Below are 21,093 nucleotides of genomic sequence, written 5' to 3'. Positions count from 1 at the left end.
GACATCTAGAAGTTAGAAAATTGAGAAATTCAAAAATTCACAAATTCTGAATTTCGGAAGTGAGAAAATTCGGAATTTCTCAAAATCTCCAATTCTCAAATGGAAAATTCAAACATTCGAAATTTCGAGAATTACCACATTCTGAAATTCGAAAACTTAAAAATCCTTAAGTTGGGAAAATTGAAATTTAGAAATTTTTTAAAAATCGACAATTCAGAACTTCGGGAATTCAAAAGTCCAAAAAAAAATCAGAAATTCAAAAACCTAGTAAATAAGCCCGAATCTCAAAATTGAGATACTCAGAAATTTGAAAGTTATCAAGTTGGACCGATCCGGACATTGGAAAATTTTTTTGCGCACGAGAGGACCCGGAACAGGACCACGTTTTATTGAATAGACAATAGTTTGGCAGAAAAAACGGAAAACGTGGAAAAAAACCGGATCCACTCGTACGTTTTTAATCATAACTTGGTTCAGCCGGTCCAACTTTTGACGATTTTTGGTAACCGGATAGCCATAGAGATTTTCTATCGATCAAAAAAAGAATCGTTCAAAACGAACCGGAGTTTACCTAGTTAGGATTATTTTGAGAAAAGTTTTAAAAAATGTCGAAAATGGGGGTACGTGATACCTACTCGATTTAAAGGAAGAAGGTGGCGGAATTGATTTCCAAAATAATATAGAGTAAAAACTTTAAAAGAGCCCCCCTCTCCAGACTGTCAACTTTGAATCCAATAATCCCGATTTCTGTAAAAGGTATCAAAAATTCGTTAACTGATAAAATATTGGTTACATTGCGATAAAAAATTTATCAGTTGACAACTTTTTAATATCTTTCACAGGAATCTAGATAAATTGGCTCAAAGTTGACTGTAAAGAACGCCAGTGGCGGTGTTACGCCACCCAAACCGTCCACTTTGAGCCTATATATCTATTTTCCTGTAAAAGATACAAAAAAGTGGTCAACTGACAAAATGTTGATTATAATATCAATAAAATTTTGTTACTTGATTACTTTTTGATATCTTCTACAGGAACCGAGATAAATTCAAAGTTAAAAGTTACGGGTGGCTTTCTTTTTTACGGTTCTGATTTCCTGGTTTCCTAAGTTCCTTTCTCTGAAAATCTTACTCTTCTCATTTCTCAATTTTTCCTACACTGATGTTTTTGTTTTGAACAACATTCCCTCTCTTTCTTTTTTTGCTTGTCCAGCAGCTCCTTGACCACCACCTGCTTCTCCTTCTCCATATAAGCACATTCAGCACCTATATTATTAACCTTCCGCGTCCTTATTTCTCCCCCTTTCCATTGCTTATATTCTCCTAATCACGTATGTAAAAGTGTATCAATAGACCACCACCTTCCTCTTTTCCCATGAAGTAGACAGGTGTTCGAGCTTCTATTTTTCCTTCTTCCACTTCAACATTTTTCGATTATCTCTGCGTTTCCATGCTTTTCCTTTCTCTTCTCTGCGTCTCTCTTTTCTTATCACACTGATAACCTTCTCTCTCATCAATCTCCCACTCATTTCTGACCACTCGAAATTCCGTGCCATTCTGCTGCTCGCCTTGGAGCCAGGGCCGACACTGGCAGGATTTTTGATAAGTTGGGAGAAGAAAACAAGTTTTTTTTCTTTCTATTTCTTTCTTCCTGACATTTTTTCTCCGTCAGAAACTTTTTTGAAGATCCACTTATCCATTAGAAATTCATAAGAAAAGCACTAGAAGATGTCCTTTTTTTCTCCCTTCAATTTGTCATCTTTTCTTCTTCCCATCACTCATTTTTCGGCTCTTTTTCCTTTTTTTTTCCTGCTCCAGAAACTTTGTTTTTCGAAGGTCCCATCTTTAGTCTAGATGAAATAAATTCAGGCCACGCCCCTTCCTTTTCCGGTTAATCCTTAATCCGTCTAATTCTCTCCATCTCTTGGTTTTATGCAGCTTCGAATAGGAATCGGATTAAAACCGAATTTGCCTATCTGACATAGCTACCTCAGTATATATGAATGCTATTCTGATTGATTGTATAGAAGTTTCCAATGTGTAAGAAATTTGAGACTATTGACTGAAAATTGGCTTTCGAAAAATCTTGTTTTCTGATGAATCAAAAACCTAAAATAGAAGGGTCCCTGGCTTTGAGCCAATTTTTCTCGGTTTCTGTCAAAGATGTAAAAAAAGCTGTACTAATAAAATGTTTATTATAATATCAAAAATATTTTGCCAGTTTACCACTTTTTGATATCTTTCATAGGAGTCGAGATAAATTGGCTTAAAGTTGAAAGTTAAGGGGTCATCGTATTAAAGAAATAACCAAACCCAAGCTTTTATATTCACCACATATTTAGTTTCCCCTGTCTTCTCCCACTCTCTCCATAATCACTTCTCTTCTTCTTCTTACACATTTTTTTCCCACACTGTACATCTTCTTCTCTCATTTCGGTCTCTTTCTTCTTCTCTTTACCTATCACCCAGATGTCAACCTTTCTTTCCTTTTTGACATCTCTGCGTCTCCTCATCTTCAACACTCTCTCCTCTCATCTCCTTATCAGTCAACCCAAACAATGTGCACGTTACGGGTGGCAATTAGTCATGCGAACACATCTCCCCCTTCTCCCTTTCAACTCTATAAACACTCGTCTTTTTGTACCCAAAATTTTTTTTGTTGAATTGTACAGAAGCTTCTAGGGTTAGAATTTCCAAACCAGTTGCCAGAGCTTAGTACATCGCGTTATTCAAATTGTATGATATTACAAACTTTAGCCTGGGTAGTAGCCTTCAACTGAAAAGTTCCCACGAGTTTCGAATCCCATTTGTAACATACGGGATAATTAAATTTCGATGGTCATCACCAAACTCATTACAGTCTCCCATAACCTTCTCCTCCAGTCTCATAGTAATAATAAACCAATAACAATGAAATACGGGCGGTCCTAATTGGGTTAGTTTGGGTAGAAGCAACAGGCCTCCGCCTTCGTGTCTCATTTCGAAATTGAGCATTTTGTCCCGAATATTTGTTTCGTTTCTCTACCTTCATGAAGGATAAATATCAATTTTCTTTTGAAATCTCTTGTCGTGTTTATTCAATTTCATTTACATTCGACACCCGAGAGTTGGGCGGAAACAAAAATAAATAAAGAGAGGAAGTGCAAAGAAAAAAGAAGAGCTTCCGGAAAATTTCGGAGGTAATTGAGAAATTAGGATTTATGTAGGAAATCCTTTTATTTTCAAAATTTCGAACAAAAAATCAGAAATTCAGGATAAAGAATCTCTGAACTCCGAATTATCGAACTTCATTTCTTGATCTCCGAATTTTTAAAATTTTCAAAGATTTTCGATTTTTCGGATTCAGAAATTCAGAATTTGAAAGTTCGGAAAACAGAAGTTCAGAATGTAAAAATTCGGAATTTCAGAATTTCCGAACTTCCGAATTCCCGAATTTCTCAATTTCTGCATTCTTGAACTTCGGAATTTCTGCATCTCTAAATTTTAAAATTTTGATTATTTTTTGGAGACCAAAAAATAATTGAATTTTTTTGATTTGCAAAATTATTGTTGATTTGTTTTCTTGCGAAATGTGGTATATGTATGGTCCCAAATAAACGATTGACCGAAATTTCCAGTCGGAAAATGACGATATTCTTGTTTTCATAAAATATTTTCGATTCGATCCAATCTTTTTTTTTTGGGATAAATTGACCGACCAAATTGAGCATTGACATTTTTCATTAGCCCAAAAAATCCAGAAGAAGCCAACTTTGAGGTCATGTATCTCATTCCATGTGAAAGATACCAAAAAGTGGTGAACCATAAAAATGCTTTCAATATTATAATAAACACTTTGTCAGTTGACAAAATTTCAATATATATATGGGATGAACGCTCAAAGTGCAAGTATTGGGTGGCCTTATATTAGAGGGCTGCACCTAAATTTCTCAAAAAGTTTCCATGAACTTCTCACCTCTCCTCGTTTCTCTGCCATTAATTAAATCCCTTCTCTCTTCATTCCCAGATTATTATTATCCTTCCTTTTGTTCCTCACCCTGCAGTCCTCATCTTCGTCCCTCCCTATATAAACCATGTCATTTTCCGTATTTCATTCTCATCATGTCACTTCTTCTTCTTCTTCTCGAATCCCGATAATTCTTCTCTCTGATTCTTTTTGTTCCTGCGATCCCGTCCCACTTTTTATTCGAGAACATACGAAAACTGGTAATTTTAATGTGTTTCTTTCACACAGGGAGACACTTTTCAACCCATTCGGATAATTGTTAGGTTTAGAAACCAGGACAAGTTTCACATTATTTTTCATCCAAAGTGAGAGAGAAAGAGTCAACATTGTTATACGGTTGACCAAGTACAAACCCCCACATAATTTTATTGACACCCCTTGCGTTTGCTCCAAAAGTGACAATCAAGGAGTGCGAAAATACATAATTGTGTTCCGACTTCTTCCTTCCATATGTCGCTATGAAATATTACTCCAAGTAGTTACTAAGATTATCAAGATCGAGGTCTTGGTTTACCAATTTTTGATATTTATAGAAACAAATCTTTAAAATATTTTTTAATACCGAATTTTCGAATTTCTCAGGAATTTTGTTATGTAGTGTTCTACCAAAATTAGTCGCATTATTTTGGTATTTTCCCATAAAACATATAAACTTCTAAAACCGTAAAACCTGCACTAGAAGCCCACCTGAACTGTTATCTTTGAGCTCCATTATCTCGATTCCTGTGAAAGATATCAAAATTTTGTCAACTGATAAAATATGTCTAATATTGTGATAAACATTTTGTCAGTTAATAACTTTTTGAAATCTTTCACAGAAATCGAGATAATTTAGATCCAACATCTGGAAGGACCTCTATGATTTAAAAGGTCCTTCCAGGTTTTACGGTACTTTTGGTATTCATTTCGTTTTAAAACATATAAACTTCAGATGTTTGAAAAAGTGCTGATAACTTATCTAAATGGTAAATATTTTTCTTCAATAGGAGATGGTACATTTTGATAACTTTTTAAGAATAAGACAAGTTTTTCCATAAAGAAAGCTTCGTTTTGTTTCTCACCAATTTTTCAACTCAGCTAGATAAACTATAGTTATTTTTCAGACAGCAAAAAATACTTTTTCTACTGAAATCGGGTTCTTTATCCCATATTTTATTCACTCCAAATTCCTGTATTCCTTCTAATTGGAGTCCTTCCAAACCATCTACTTTGAGCTTAATTACCTCCTTTACCTGTGAATGATATAAAACATTTGTCAACTAATAAATTGTTATCCATAATACCACAAACATTTTATTATTTGACAACTTTTTTTATATCTTTTAAAAGAACCGAGATATATGGGCTCAATGTTAGCGGTTTGGGTGGCACGCTTTGATTTTTACATGGTTTTCATTCTGGGTGATACTGATAATTTCTGTGAAGGAAAACGAAAGAAAAATTTTCATTGAAATGATTATATTTCAAACTTTAAATTTCTAAGAGAACTACTAAGAAACTCAGTACACATTTCAGCTGCCCAATACGTTATTTTATTCTTTTTCTTTCATATTCCCAACCTAATTCTTCTCATGCCCTTTAACCCATCGCCATTTCGAAACATTCTGTCATTCGCATTTTCTCACGTAAATCTACATAAATCCTCCGTTTTTCTACACCATAGAGACACTCAATGCCCTTCCTTTCCGAAATGTTTGCTCTTCTTGCTTCGAACCCATCACCCTCTTCTTCTTCTTGCTCTTCATTTGATTGTGCTCTCCTGTTACGTCTTCTTCTTCTTCCTCGTGCTCATCTTTCTCTCCTCAGAATCACTCCAGATGACATGTCAATGTCAATTTTGTCTCCGAGCCGCTTTTCCTTGATTTATGAGTTTTTGGAAGAAACGGAAAGGGGTGGTCTTTTCTTCTTTTGCAAAATGCAATTTAGAATTGTTTTTGACTGTTTGAACCTTCGAAACTTTTTGCAATTTCTGGATGTTCTTTGACACCTAAAATTTCCAGAATCCCCTACCTGATGATCAAGTGACAAAATGCGTGAGCCACTGAGCTACGGAGCCCATTCAAAGGGTGCTCTGAGCCAAGGAACATCTAGAAATGAAGCGATGTCAAAGTTTATGGAATGGTTTCAAGATTCATCTACGAAAAGATCAAGAAGGCTGGAAATAGTTGGAAAAGAGCATTGTGGGAAGACTTGGTTTGCCAAAAAGGTATGTGTTTTTTGGCTCCATAAGGCTTAAAGACTCTCGATTGTCCGGTAAAATGCATGCACAATACTCTACGAGGCATTGAGTGACACTCGAAAAGGCGATGGAGCATGTGTCAAGGAGTGCAAGCTATAATGCATACGGGTACTTGAGAAAAAGAAGAAATCAGAACATATGGGGAAACAGATTTGACTAAAATAGTTTTAGAAAATATCGAATTCAATAAAAACGACAAAGTTTCAAGAAATGCATTATTATTCTAATACGAAAAAATCTTAGCTGTGGAAGAGCAACGCCGGTAGCCGGTCTCACAGCGACAACTACAGTAACCTAAAAATATGTTTATTTTCAAGATTTGTTTTTTTATACTTAAGTTCTCGTCTTTTTTCTGGACCCAGTCTCCATGGGTACATCGGAAAAGGGTCATATCTAGGGTACAAGAGATTTTGTGGCACATGTGGGACGACGAAAAAAAAAACGATTGGACCCAAATGATACTTTTCTCAAAAATTTTCAATTAAACCAATTTTCAGCTTTCCGAAATGTCCGAATGCGTCGCATGTCACTTCTGTCGACCTGACGAACCACAATCATCTGAATCTGCTACAGTAATCCGATCAATAGGAGAACAACTTATGCGTCGATTTCCTAACTTGGTCCTACCTAGGCTGACTACAGTAACTCTCTTAGAAGATACTGTAGCTGCTCTAGACCACTTTCTTCGTCTTCCATTGGAAACTATGCCATCCACTTCGAAACCTGTGTTCATTGTGATAGATAGTGTGGAAGATGATGAGACAAATCTCTTAATCGAAATGTTGATTAATATTCTTCCCACGTGGATTCGAATGGTGACGACTTCAAGACAAGAAAGTCCAACTCGAAAACCAGATGACGCAAAGGAAATCGTGGAGCTGGATTCGATGAACGACGTCGATTTCGAAAGATTCATCAGATCCAAACTGCCTCATTGCCACGTGGAAGAAGTGAGAGAAGCATCAGAAGGATCCTGGTTCTATGTGGAGCAACTATCAAGAGCAGTTGAAATGGGAATGATTCCCAGTGATTTGGTTCCGCCGATAGGAGTGGAAAAGATGATGCATTTGATAGCTAGGAGTCTTCCAGGACCATTCGCAGATATTGTTCGTTTGGCGAAAGTAAGCTTTCCCTTTCTTTTCTGGTGGAAATATTATTCGATTTCAGACGAGTCGATGTCGACCAACTCGTCAACAACTTCTGGCTGTATCCCAAATGCTCATAGCCCGAGATATCTCAATTTTGGAAAAAGACATTCAGCTGATAAGCTCTTTAATAGGATCCTCTCCCCCAGATTCCGAGCTATTCGATGTTCCTGACATTTGGTTCTATCTAGTTGGAGAAGAAAACCTTCGATGTCATTCGGCATGGGCGGAACATTACAAAACGAAACGAAGAAAAAGTGCTCAGGATATTTGTGAACTTGCCTATCACCTATCCCATTCCACAACTAATCCAATCAACGCCATCAAGACATTACAAAGTGTTGGAGCTGGTGATCTGATTCTTCGATGTCATATTATTGATCTACCAACAACTGCACTTTTGAAATCAGCAGGAGCAAAGATGGAGGAGAACAATTATGATGTTGTTTATGCGTGCTCGGTTGGAGATGTTAATTATTTGGATGCGATTCTCAGAGAGATCAAGCCAATTCCCATGGTCAGTTTTTTTAAAAGATACCGGAAATCCTTTATTAGAAGAACCGGCCCTTCTATTTCCAACTTACCTCTGGAGGGCCCTTCTATTACAGAGGTCCTTCAATCACAAAATTTTGGCTGAAAAATAAAAATTTTCGAATTGGAAAATAGGGACGAGCTTTAGGGATAGTTTTCTGTGTGATATCACTGAATTTCTGAGAATTCAATCAATTATTTACCCAAAATTGAGCAGTTTTCGAGCAAAACACTTTTTCAAGAAAGGACTCTTCTAATACAGATTTTACGGTAATGAAAAATTTCCTTGATTCATCTAACTATTTTCCAGGAAATCTGCTTCGGACTTCTAACCGCCGCCGCCCGTGGAAACATTGAAATGTGTCGATTCATGGCTGATCACTTTCCCCAATTGGTTTCCTCTTCTTGTTGTGGAGAATGGAATGCATTGAGAAGTGCAGCATGTTATGGACAACTTGAAATCCTTCATCTTCTTTTGGAAAAAGGAGTCGATGTAGATGAATGTGGACATAGTGATCGAACAGCTCTCCGAGCAGCTGCATGGTCAGGACAACTGGCTGCAGTTCAGTTATTGCTGCAAACTGGAGCAGAAGTCGATCGCAGGGATTCAGAACAACGAACGGCTTTGATGGCTGCTGCTTTTATGGGTCATCGAGATGTGGTTTCGGTGATACTTCAGTATGGTGCTGATGTGAATACAGTTGATAAATCTGGAGCTACTGCACTTCATTTGAATCTTTCCAATGGTTCTAAGCAAGATGAACACTCAGAAACAACACGACTTTTGCTAGAGAGTAAGTACTTCAGTTTCAATTCTCAATCATCCTCATCTAATTTCTAGACAATGCGGATTGCAAAATCGAGGATTCCAACGGTCGAGTAGCTCTTCACCTTGCTTCTTACCACGGTGATGCGTGCCTTCCTTTCATTTTTGAAAAGAATCCAGTGGTTGATATAATGGATAACATGGGACAAACTCCACTAATGTTGGCTGCCAGTCAAGGACAACTCGTTTCAGTTCAGTTTCTAACTGAAAAAGCTCATGCTGATGTTGACTCGATTGATAATAATGGACGAACGGCTCTCCAGTGGGCGGCTATAAATGGTCAATCGAAAGTTGTTGAGTATCTTTGTGGAATTGGATCAGATGAAGGACATAAGGATAATGATGGAGCAGTTGCATTGCATTATGCAGTTACTCATGATAATGTGGATTTGGTGAAGCCATTGGCAAATAAGCATACGGTAGAAGCAAAGGATAGATATGGACAACATCCGATGATGATTGCAGCCGCTAATGGAAATTTGAAAGTGAGTTATGTTTCAGAAAATGTAAAATCGGCTGGTTTTCAAAGTTTTGAGCATTTTAATTAAATCTGGATAAACTTCCAGGTCCTCAAATACCTGATGGATGTATCCGACATCATCAATCAACCTGACCACGAAGGTCGATCAGCCCTTTCCCTTGCTGCAATGGCTGCTCACACATCGATAATCGAAGCAATCGCTCCAAGAATCACCGATTGGGTACAACGAGATCATGATGGAACTCCTTTGATCCACACACTAATCCTTTCAAACCTGATCTACGTGGCAGAAGTCTATCTAACTCACGGTGGCTCATCATCTGATTCTGATGCTCACGGAAGAACTTGTGTTCATGTCGTAGCATCCACAAACCACGTTGCTGCTGGTAAAATGCTGAAAAGAATTGGAGGAGTGAATTTTGAATCGGTGGATAGAGGAGGAAGAACTGCATTGATGACCGCTGTTTGGGCAAGACACGTGGGAATTTCTGTGTTCCTTTTGGATGGTTGTGGAGTGGATCCAAATCGAACTGATCGTCAGGGTGCCACTGCTCTGTCCATCGCTGCTCAAATCGGTGATCGTGAGCTTGTGAATCTTCTTCTGAAGTTTGGAGCCGAACCGAAAATCAAGGATTCAATGGGAAGAACTGCAATGGATGTAGCCATAATTTCTGGAAATGAATCCATCGTTTCTCTACTTCAAACTGCAAATGGGTCATCCGGATCATCTGGAATTGGAAGCAGTATTCCAAATAGTCCAATGGATGCGAGTAAACAAAGAATTCGTCCAATCAGGGCAACGTCTTCATTAAGAAGTCAAAGAATCGATAATAGTTTTAAGTGATCTCATAATTGATCTTAATTCACCGGTGATTTCAAATGTTTTCTACTTTTTCAAAAAAGAATTTTCTATCTCGGTCAAAAAATCTAATTATCCACAATTTTCAAATTCATCCCAATGCGTTTTTTTATTGTTGCTTCAATCAGTATTAAATTTTCATAATAAATATGAATGGAGTTAAATGGGTTACTGTAGTTACATGAAAAATATATAAAATGGAAAACAAAAAGTTCGAATAATACTGAAAATCTGAAAAATGAAAAATTCTGAAATTCGGAAATTTCGAAATTCTGAAATTTTGAAAGTTTTTTTCCCTAAAATTCCGATAATCAGAAATTTTCTGAAATTCTAAAATTCAGAAATCCTGAAAACTGAAAACTTGAAATTCGGAAATTTTGAAATTATGAAAATGCAACCTGCTAAATTTTTGAAAGTGCGAATCCCTGAAATTCTGATGTTCGGAAAATTTTAAATTCTGAAATTCTAAAGTTCTGAAATTCTGAAATTCTAAAATTCAGAAATCCTGAAAAAGGATAATTTGAAATTCCGAAATTTTGAGATTCTGAAATTCTGAAATCCTGATATCCTGAAATTCTGGAAGTCTGAAACCTTGAAAATGGAAATTTCGAATTTTCGAATTTTTGAGTTTCTGAAAAGTTGTCGAAAATTCCTTCTTCACAAATTTCAAAAATCCTCAATCCAATTTTCCTCTGCTACATACTCCTTTTTTCCTTGTTGAAGTCCAGAAAACAATCCGTTTACCCTCTCCTTTCTCACTCATCTTTGGAGAAAATTTCGCTGATTCGTACAACACAAAAGTTTCTATTCTTCTCACGCCACCGCTTTTTATCCCCAGGCATACTGAAATTCTGAATTTGTCGAGGAGGATGCATCCGAAAATTCAGAAGACGTGGCATATTTTGAAAACAGCTGTATTCTTTTTGATACTGTTCTCATTGTTGTTTGCGACATCGATCATCAATTATTTATTGACTCCGAAAATTGCTCATCTTTGTGATTTTTATGATGATAGGTATGTCTTTTCGGTTTTGTAGAATTTAGGTTAGATCGCGCCGAAGGCCCACCAGCCTGCTGTTTGAATCGCCGGAGGCGCGTCAAACATGTTAGTACAATATAATCTATTTTTAAAGGAATACAACAACTTTTGACGTCACTCGAGAAGAATGTGAATCCCAAAGAAGAGCTACCGTACTCTTCATTGTTTTCTGTTTGGTTCGACTAATTTCAAACAAATTTGAGGGATTCATCGGAACCAAATTGTTGGTTTTCCCATTTAACTTCTTAGAGAATCTTAAAATATTTCAGCCTGAAAACCTGTTCCGTCCGTTCAACATTTCCTGGCCGTCATTTTGGAGCTGCTCTTGGATTTCCATTCCTAACAAGATCCCTTTCTAACAGCATCCGCGTTGCATCTGCTCCTATTTTCCTCGTTATCATTTTCGCATCCACTTCGATTGCTTTCTACCCGTATGCCAAGGATTTTGCAAAATTGAGCAGGTTGATCTACAATGCTGTTCAGCGGAGACACTACCTCTACAATAGAGCCATGATCCTCACTTGTGTCTCTATTTATTTTTATTTTTCAACAGTTTTAGTAATTTTATTTCCTTTCTTTTTGAAAATCCAAACCTGCAAAATTTCAGATAGAACTTCTGGACGTTTCATTTGGGATATACTGTCACCAGACCATATTTGGGTTTCCCATTCTCTTTCCCAATATCAATTTCCCATTATTTTTATTTATTCTGCATACAGTAATCCTCCAACATCATAGAGCAATGCCTGCGATCATTTATGAGGTGAGTAAATTTTCGAAAATCTATTTTCAGAGAAAAACAGTTTTCAGGTGAACAATGAGGACTGTTTTATTCAGCTGAATCGGATGAGATGTATCACAAATAAGGATTGTCCACAAATGTATGTCCCATCATAGTAGTTGTACCTGTAATAGAAGGGCCCCCACACTGAAAAGTTTGAGATAATTTACCTCGGTTCCTATCAAAGATATAAAAAAGGTATCATCTTACAAAATGTTTTGATATTATGATAAATATTTTCATAGTTTGCTACATTGTGATATCTTTCACAAGAACCGAGATAAATCGTCTGAAACTTTTGATAACCTTGCCAGGAAGCTGAAAACAATAAAAAGAAAAATATTTTGTTTAGATTGGACTATGTACTTCGTTATGAAAGTTTTGGTCCAGTTGACTTTGCCGAAGAGGTTTCCTAAATCTCGGTGGGAAGTTAGTCGAACTTACTGGACTTTTTTGGCAGGCCAAAAATAATGTATCCTCGAGAAAACCAAGATATCTTTAGACATAATTATCTTGGAAGCACGAAAATTTGTAGAAATATAATTTTACTTTTGATTCAAAGATGCTGAAATGTTCAAATAGATTCCTCAAGTTTAGGTGTTGTTATGATTGCCCAAAGATAAAATTTCTCTAGCACGCCGTTGTGTTTTTAATAAGATGTAGCAAATTTGACAAGCGATAACTCAGCTCAAAGTTGATTAAATAATTCGAACCTTGGCTGGTTTACTGATGAATTATTCAAATTGTTGCACTCCAAGTTTGAGCCCAGTACAAAGCTTTACTCAAATTTTATGCTATATATTTCAGGTCCACAGCATTCCCTTTGGATGCTCCTCCATCCAAAACAACCACAATCCAACGAAGAGCCTTCGATGGAAGAATAATCCAAATTCGGCATTACAGAGAACTAGATGATATTCTTCCGTGCAAAGTGTCGACTACAGTTCGTAAAGTTTCTACATTCTCATCAAGACCTCCTTCATACGCAGTTCCTCCGTTACCGAGAGATTTACCATCTACTATTCTAGATTTGGAATAATTTTTCTTTTTTCTTAAAACATAGTAAAAATGAATTGATTGACAAAATACTTCATAGAAGAGCAAAAAAAAATCATAAGGCAACAAGAGAAAAAGAAGGAACATGTATAGAAAACCACCCGGCTTTGGGGATAAATTATGCGGAATTATTAGAATTCAAGTAGGTTTAAAAAAAAAACAAAACAGAAAACAATGAACAAATTAAATGGTCTCCCAAACATCTTTTCCAAGGTTCGGAGAAAGATTTGGAGCATCTCTTGGCTCTGGTCCAATTCCAAGATCTCCGACGAATCGTTCTTTATCGGAAGACTTCAATCCACATGGACGACGGAACTCATTTCCTTTTTCGTGGATCCATTTGTTGGAGACCTAGAAGTAAAATTTTATTAGAAATCGGAAGCTTCAGGAATCAGTGGAACTAACCCATTTGATTCCAACAAGAACTGGGCAGGCAGCATGTCGAGTATCTGGATTTCCGTCTCCTTGTTTGTAGAGATTGTACCAGAAGAGAGCATCATTTTTGGTTGGGAGCACTGTCGATTTGACTTCAGTGAATACGGTACCTCCTCCGTGAGATGGTTGAGACATCTAAAATAATTTGAATTGAAATAATTGGGTTTTGTCTGGAGTTTAGTGGTGCGGGAAACACGCTCGCGCTGATAAAATTCAGAAGATTAAATCCCATGGTACCACTTGAATCCCATTAAACCATTAAAGACCTGTTTTTGAATATATATGAAACCATTGAAATCTACATGTATTAGATTAATTTTTGATCACTAACCGATCAAACAAATCGACTCACATAGAACAAAACTGTGGCAATACGATTTCCGGTTCCGAGACTCTCAAAACTCTTGGATTCTTCTTTCTTGGCATGATCGAAATGTGGATCATAATGTCCTCCGATTCCATAATTAGCAATTTGAAGTTCCTCGGCAGTTTCCATCTCCAAATTAGTCATCAAATCAATTCTCTTGTTGACTCTCTCGACGACTTCATGCTCCCAAGCCTTCAACCAGGCACTCTTGGAGATACGGTAAGTGGCAGTGACCAATTTTCCGGTAACTGAGTCGTGGACAGTGGCTCTTGCGAGTTTTGGTTTGGCAAGTTCTTGAATCGTAGCAACTTCTTCGTCAGAAATGACATCCTTGAAAAGGACAGCAAGTGGATTGAATCTTTTGATTTCGACTTTAATTGGAGCGTAGATCAAGAATGGGCGGTCTCTTTTGTAGTAGCAGTACAGCTTGGAAATATCTTTTTGAGAAACTGGAACCTCGTTTCTACACAAAGCCTCGTACATTGTTCTTTCAGTGTTTCCAAGGACCGAATCGGGACGACGGTTTTGGATTGGTGGAATGCTCTTTCTCATCTCACTGCGACGAACGCCTTCTTGCTCCAGAAGATCTTCATACCATTTGATATTTCCTTTGGCACGTGGATGAGCTGGGTCTGAAATTCGATTTGAGAGCCAGCTCAATTGTTTAAGAACTTACTCATTTTGTACAACTCGTCAGTTAATTTGAGAGCGTGTTTAAGATTATTTTGTTTGTAAAGAGCGAATGCGAGATACTCGAGAATCTGAAAAAAGTTTCATTTAGAAAAGAAATCTTGGACTTTTCAGCTCACATCTTCCATATCAGCAGTTGGTTCCTCTTCATCATCCATTCTTCTCTTAGCCTCTTCCATCCACATAACCGTATGATAGAAGTCGTGCTCGTTGTAGGCAGCACGAGCAATCTCAAAGCAGTCTTTTGCCGAGAAAGTGTAGTTTCCTTGATCCTGATAAATCTTTCCATCGGCCAAATCTTTGGTATCCAAACGATAAGTGTCTTGAAGACGGAGTAATCCGATGGCAGCTCCACTCAAATCATCAGCAGTTGGATAACGCACACCGTAGTTATCATCTGTGATTGAGGACACATGAATGCCAGCTTTGTTAGCATTCATTTTCGATTCGATCTCTTTCCAGTCAAAGATCTGTAATTAAATCTTTTTCCGATCGAGTATTTGAAAATTACCGGAAAATATGTAATAAACTTTTAAAATTTGGGCTAACTTATCTCAGTTCCTGTAAAAGATATCCGAAAGTAGTCAACTGACAAAATGTTCATCACAATATGTATCACCAAGATTTTATCAAGGGGGTACAAATTGGTTTAAGGGTACAAAATCAACAATTCGAGGGTACAAAACTGAACGGTTTTCTTGTATTTTGTACCCCAGAATCGAAGATTTCGTACCCCTAATAGTAAATTTCTTTGTATCCCAATGACCCCAAAATTTTGTACCTTCCGAATCACTTGTCCAATGTGGGGTCCTTCTATTACAGATTTTACGGTTAAACTATTACCTTTCTCTTGATCAACAAGAACGCATTGATTGGATTCACAATATCATTCATTCCATTGGCAATCGATTGCTCATTCTTTTTCGAATACTCCTCTGACAGCTTCTTCAACTGAACGAGTCTCTCTTCCTCTTCATGAATGTATTTGTCCAGCAGTTTTGGAATATTTCTTTCGGTTTCTAGCAGTTGCTGCATATCCGCAATTGAAGTGAACAAGTCTGCTGAGGCATGGCCAAACAGTGCCAGCACAAGAAGTGCTAGACGCATTCTGAAATTATATTTTTGAGTTTCAGAAGAATGAGAGAAGAACCGAAAACGGGGTGAAAGGTGTGTGATTTAACGAGAAAGAGGAAGTTTTGTTTAAAGAGAGATAGTCGGTTAAATAGTGGGTCTGGTTTCTCCACGTAGACTTACAAGAATTGGGAAATGAGAGATCAGAAGACAAAGAGACGCAGAGAAGAACTAGAAGACGTTGACTTGATGAAAATGAAAGTGAGAAAAATTATCAGGGTTAATGAAGGTACTAATTTTTGATTCGAAGAATTGGTGTAGGATTGTAATGCTTCCGAATGGATTTATTTTAAAAGTTTCAGGTAGATATATTCTTCAATTCTTGGTTCCAATGTGTGTAAAATTGTTTATTTAGTTGGAATAGGGCTAGAAAGATAACTGAACCGTTTCAAAAAAACTTTTTTTGGAATCCACCGTAAGCGCTTTAATAGACGTTGGGCTTGTTTATCTCGGTTCCTACGAGAGATATCCAAAATTTGTGAATTGATAAATATTGTTGATATCATGATGAACAATTTATTAGTTGACAAAATTTTGATATCTAACACAGGAAACGAGATAATTGAGCTCAAAGTGCAAGTATAGGAACTTCTATTAGGACATCTACCATACTTCATTCAACACAATGCACTCCAATAAAATTCTTTCAAATTTTTTCATCAAAATCCCAACAAAAAGTTTCAATCCGTAGGTGGAGTTTGAGGGCGTTTAACCCCTATTGTAAGAATTTTTCATTTGAGCTGTAACAATGAATACGAGCACACATATTGACACATCATCGTAACGTTACGAATACCAATGACAAATAGAGAATAGGACATGAGGACTATGAAACTCAACTGGCAGTTGAAAAAAAATTAGAATCGAAAACTATTGAAAGTTGAAATTGCAGACTTCTAGCCGAAAGATCTGATATGAATGAAAAAACAAATGGATACCAAAAAAGTTGCGACTCGGGAATTCTTAAATTGCCATTTTCCGGTTCGGGATACTATAAAACCCATACGTGCAAAAATCGTTGAATGTCCGGCCCGGATGCGTATTTTTTTGGCTCTTTCCGGGAAGAACGGTCACAAATCGGGACCGCCGGTTCCATCATCGGACCACCGGTCCCAAGAATTGCGACAACGGTCCCATTGTTTCCGATGTTTCCGATCGGGTTTCCAGATTAAGTCTGGTTGGGACCGTTGTCGTACCCTTGGAACTGTCGGAACGTTGTGACCGTTCTCGGGACATTGGGACCGTTGTCGAAACAATAGGACCGTTGTCGATACAATGGGACCGTTGTCGCAATTCGTTGGGACCGTTCTTCCCGGAAAGAGCCTTTTTTTGGTCGAAATTTATCAAAAAAAAATTTTTTTGTTAAATTTTTGAGATTTTTAAACAAAAAATTAGCTTTTGAGAAAAAAAATGTTTTTTCAAAAATGCAATTTTCAGTCCGACCCCGCCTCCGGAAAAGAATCAGAAAAAAAATTATTTTTCAAAATTTTGTTTAACCTTTTACAAATTCAATATTTACAATTTAGCTTAAAATCAGATGATAAAAACAACTTTTTTCCAAAAAAAAAACAAGCTTTTTTGCTTAAATTTGGAAGCTGGCGCCAACTGTCCGGCCTTCCGGGCCTCGGAGGCCGGGCCTTGACCAATTTTTTGAAGACCTGGCTCGGCCCGGCTCAAGTATGATAAAACCTGTAACGAAACGTCCCATAAATTTTAACTTTGAGACAATTTTTCTCGGTTCCTGTGAAAGATATTGAAAATTTACTAACTGACAAATTGTTTATCATAAAATAACATCAGCGGACACATGTTTTTTATTTTGCATAGAAATTGAGATAATCGAGCTCAAACTTGACATTTCTGGATATTACAGGTTTTACGTTACTCGCCAAGGCTCCTTTTAATAACCGGAATCTTATAATTCGTCATTTTACTAACGCTTCTCCTTCACACATCAAAAATCCATCAATCGACGCATAAAAAAGTTTGGAAAAGCCTCTTCTGCAGATCCAGTTACGATACATTCTGCTGCGCGAGATCCTTGAATGGGCGGCGCGGATACTTTTCTTCTTCTTCCTCTTCTTTTCAAGAAATACACGTATTCTTTTGAATCGGAAGTATTGACAGAGAAAAGACAAAAAGAAGAGGAAGGGTAGGTATAGAAAATAGAAGATTTCGAACAAAAGGTGTTAGAAAGGCATAGAGAAACGAATTGGTGGAATAATTGGATGACTGGGAAGGGGATGAAAAGCTAAAAATAATAGGAATGAGGTGAATGGTTAATTAGGTTGAAATGTCACGGTTTGAGACGATTTACTGTGGTGGACAGATGGATTTTCTACCCTATAATTTCAGAAAAAACTGTAGTCAAGAACCTTTTTAACTGGATGATCAATTTTTATGAAAATGATTTATTTTTTAGGTTAGAACAGTTTTCGAACATTTTAATTGAATATTAGAAAAACCTTCACTTTCTAGGAATTGGCTTTTTAAGCTTTTTTTCTTAGCTTTGATAAATTAGCTTGAAGCTTATTAGCTTCAATTAAAAAGCTAAAAATCAATATTCTTCCGAAAATAAAGTACTTGTTAAAAACTTTCCGATGGAAAACTAATCAAACTAAAAGTCAAAGTTTGACTGTCAAACTAAGAATTACACCAAGTCGAAATTTCAAACTAGAACAATTTGATGGCTTGACCTGAGATTTAAAAAAACACATTTTTTCTGGCTTATGAACTCCAATTACACTGAGATTAGGTAAATAAAAATCCAATAAGTTTTACAGGGTTCCAATAATGACCAGGACGATTAAAAAATGGCTGACCTAATTTGAATCTCTAAAGTTTTTGCTGGAAAAAAGTTGCAACACAAAAACAATAGCAGAAAAAAGAATAGCAGAGTAAAGGGTCAGTGGGACACAGATTGAGTATATATTTTTGTGTGGTGACTGGCCACCTCCTGACAAACCGCCAGCCGTCCGTCCCTCCTCTGTCTTCTTTTTTCTTCTGTCTTCTCAATAGGAAGAAATAGTATGGGATTGGAGGAGAGTGTCAGAGACAGCTGCTAAGGAGGACGCGTTGGAAGTTGTGACGAAGAAGAAGAGGACGCCTGGTTGGGTCAAATGAGAAGAAGAACGGGAGTAAGAGATTAGAGAGGGAGACCTAGATGGGTATCAAGAGATATGGTACGTACTGTGATTTTTTATAGGATTTACTTAGCCATTGCCCACAACTTTTTGGGCTGGTCTTCTGAGCAGGAATTGGGTTTGGCTCCATATATCTGTGATACCACCTAACGCCAGTTCGGAATACATTCGCTCAAGTTTCACCTATCTCGTTGGGCATTAATAACTTTACCTATCTCGTTGGACTTTAATAACTTGGAATTGACTAGGTCATCTAATTTTAAAACAATGACTTCGGAGTAAGTGCGCAAAGTGGATTGTAGACTTCAACCGATATCAAAAGATTCAAAGATTAATATACCTGAATTTTTAAATATCCAGAAACGGAATTATACCAAATTTCATGCAATGGTTTTCAGATTCTTTGTTTTTAAAGTTCGTTGGAAGACAAGAGGCTGAAATTCTTAACTATGGCAAATGTTTGGGTTTGCTCTTTTTTGTTTCAATCTGATATCGAAAAAAGTTATTTGAGCGAAGCACCGATGAAGTTTCGAATGCTCCAAGAACGTTATGAATGAATAAATTCAGAGTTTCCTTGAAATGGAACATTGATGGTCTTTGAAGAATCGATGACTCCAAATAATTTCTGACTATGAGAAAACTTTTAGTGACCCAGAAATGCCAGTTTCCATATTACAGGGTCCGCCAAAATTACGTGTGCACAACTTTGACGCCATGGCGCTGCGCACTGACGCACTTTTGGTGCGCAATTTTTTAAAATTTTTATTAATTATTTCATTATTTATTAGTTTGCCAAGTTTCATCCCAATCGGTTATGTTTTAGGTAAATGACAGCGGCAAGTCCTCATCGTACTCTGATCGTCGACTTTTACAAGCGAGGTTTAAGCACAGGAGACATTTCTAAACGACTCGGAGTGCACCGAAACACGGTTTTCGCGACCATCCGTCGTTTCAACCAGCTTGGCCACCTCAAGGACCGTACGGGAAGAGGAAGACCGAGGACTGTAAGAACTCCAGCGAAAGTCAAGGCCGTCCGGGAGAAAGTCAGGCGAAATGCTCATCGTTCCATGAAAAAGATGTCAGATGACATGGATATCTCCTATACATCAATGAGGAGAATTGTCAGAAAAGAGCTGAAGATGACCTCTTATCGAGCAACAAAAGCTGCTATTCTATCCCAAGCCAATAAGGAGAAACGGCTCATCAAAGCGAAGCGCCTTCTCGCTGGCACGCGCAAAAAGGATCATCTTATCACCATCTTCTCGGACGAGAAACTCTTCAGTGTCGAGGCTGAATTTAATAGCCAAAACCACCGAGTGCTGGCCACAAATATTCAACAAGCAGCTGAGCGTGGTAAAACAATCCATCGAGCCTCTCATCCTGCGAGCATCATGGTTTTCGGAGCGGTTTGCTATGATGGGAAGTGTCCGCTTGTTTTCGTTGATAAAGGCGTGAAAATCAACCAAAAATACTACGTTGAGGAGATTCTGGAGAAGCATGTGCTACCGTGGGCTCAAAACCACTTCGGTCAGAAGAAATACATCTTCCAGCAAGATGGAGCGCCTGCTCATACCGCAAAAATGGCTCAACAGTGGTGCAAGGACCACTTCCCCGCCTTCATACCAAAGGACGAATGGCCGGCTTCGTCGCCTGATCTGAACCCGCTCGACTACTCCGTATGGGGAGTTCTGCAGAATAAGGTCTGCGCAAGACCTCATGCAAATATCGAGGCCCTGAAGAAGTCGTTGTCTGAGGAATTGACAAATTATCCGTCGAATACCTGCGTGCCACCATTGATGCCTCCCCTCGACGACTTCGTGCCGTGGTCGCTGCCAAAGGAGGTAGAATCGAATAATTTTTGTTGAATTATGATTTCAAGCGTTGAAATAAACTGTCTGTTAAATNTCGTCTTAATCTCGCATCTACTTCTGGAGATAACGTCATCTACACTTGCACACGTAATTTTGGCGGACCCTGTACCAGTTAGGAGCTTAATTACCTAAAGTTAGACTAAAGTTTGTACTTGTTTGTACAACTTATTTGATCAACATTGAGCTGAGTTATCGCTTGTCAAAGTTGCTTTATCTCATGAAAATCACAACGGAGTACAAGAAACATTTCATCTTTGGTCTAAAGATATACTAGCTTTTATCAGTCCGGTTAATGGTGCGCCACCCTGTAGACCGAACTCTGTATCAGAAAACTTTTCCATATAAGGCTTTATTAGTCGGATGACGTTAACAATTTCAACTGTTTTTTGGATAATTTTTTGAGAGTTAACACCGTATTCCCCTAAAAGACTAATTTTTTGAAGCTCCAAGTAGACGAAAACATTAAATAGAAAATATTATCTCGAATCACTTTT

The 21,093-nt window shown here is 37.5% G+C and overlaps 4 protein-coding genes across 4 annotated transcripts in view; 3 read left to right on the top strand and 1 right to left on the bottom strand.

The window, feature by feature from the left end:
- Window positions 1-99: 99 nt before the first annotated feature.
- CBG25861 lies at window positions 100-1,534 on the top strand (the record flags this gene model as incomplete). Its single annotated transcript, XM_045243833.1, has 3 exons — window positions 100-267; window positions 545-565; window positions 1,388-1,534. 3 exons carry the CDS (start codon window positions 100-102, stop codon window positions 1,532-1,534), a joined length of 336 nt encoding a protein of 111 aa, XP_045099379.1.
- Window positions 1,535-6,034: 4,500 nt separating this feature from the next.
- Window positions 6,035-10,071, top strand: CBG13198 (the record flags this gene model as incomplete). The annotated part of the gene is made up of 6 exons (XM_045243832.1): window positions 6,035-6,211; window positions 6,742-7,365; window positions 7,412-7,906; window positions 8,231-8,714; window positions 8,762-9,240; window positions 9,313-10,071. The coding sequence occupies 6 exons, from the start codon at window positions 6,035-6,037 to the stop codon at window positions 10,069-10,071; spliced, it is 3,018 nt and encodes a 1,005-aa protein (XP_045095089.1).
- An 884-nt stretch (window positions 10,072-10,955) lies between these two features.
- On the top strand, window positions 10,956-12,945 carry CBG13197 (the record flags this gene model as incomplete). Its single annotated transcript, XM_002641298.2, has 6 exons — window positions 10,956-11,101; window positions 11,220-11,348; window positions 11,395-11,683; window positions 11,733-11,888; window positions 11,936-12,006; window positions 12,714-12,945. The coding sequence occupies 6 exons, from the start codon at window positions 10,956-10,958 to the stop codon at window positions 12,943-12,945; spliced, it is 1,023 nt and encodes a 340-aa protein (XP_002641344.2).
- Window positions 12,946-13,145: 200 nt separating this feature from the next.
- The window catches only part of Cbr-dpy-18, a gene marked incomplete at both ends in the record, with an annotated part of 10,470 nt that continues 2,522 nt past the window's right edge, over window positions 13,146-21,093 (bottom strand). Inside the window, 6 exons of the mRNA XM_045243831.1 lie at window positions 13,146-13,313; window positions 13,368-13,532; window positions 13,750-14,396; window positions 14,441-14,525; window positions 14,574-14,924; window positions 15,298-15,561. Coding sequence (XP_045095088.1) covers window positions 13,146-13,313; window positions 13,368-13,532; window positions 13,750-14,396; window positions 14,441-14,525; window positions 14,574-14,924; window positions 15,298-15,561 — 1,680 coding nt within the window. The remainder of the gene's footprint in view (window positions 13,314-13,367; window positions 13,533-13,749; window positions 14,397-14,440; window positions 14,526-14,573; window positions 14,925-15,297; window positions 15,562-21,093) is intronic.

This window comes from Caenorhabditis briggsae (assembly GCF_000004555.2).
Source record: "Caenorhabditis briggsae complete genome, chrIII, whole genome shotgun sequence".
NCBI classification, from domain to species: Eukaryota; Metazoa; Nematoda; class Chromadorea; order Rhabditida; family Rhabditidae; genus Caenorhabditis; species Caenorhabditis briggsae.
Note: the sequence above shows the minus strand (reverse complement) of the source record. Positions and strands in the feature narration are given on the sequence as shown.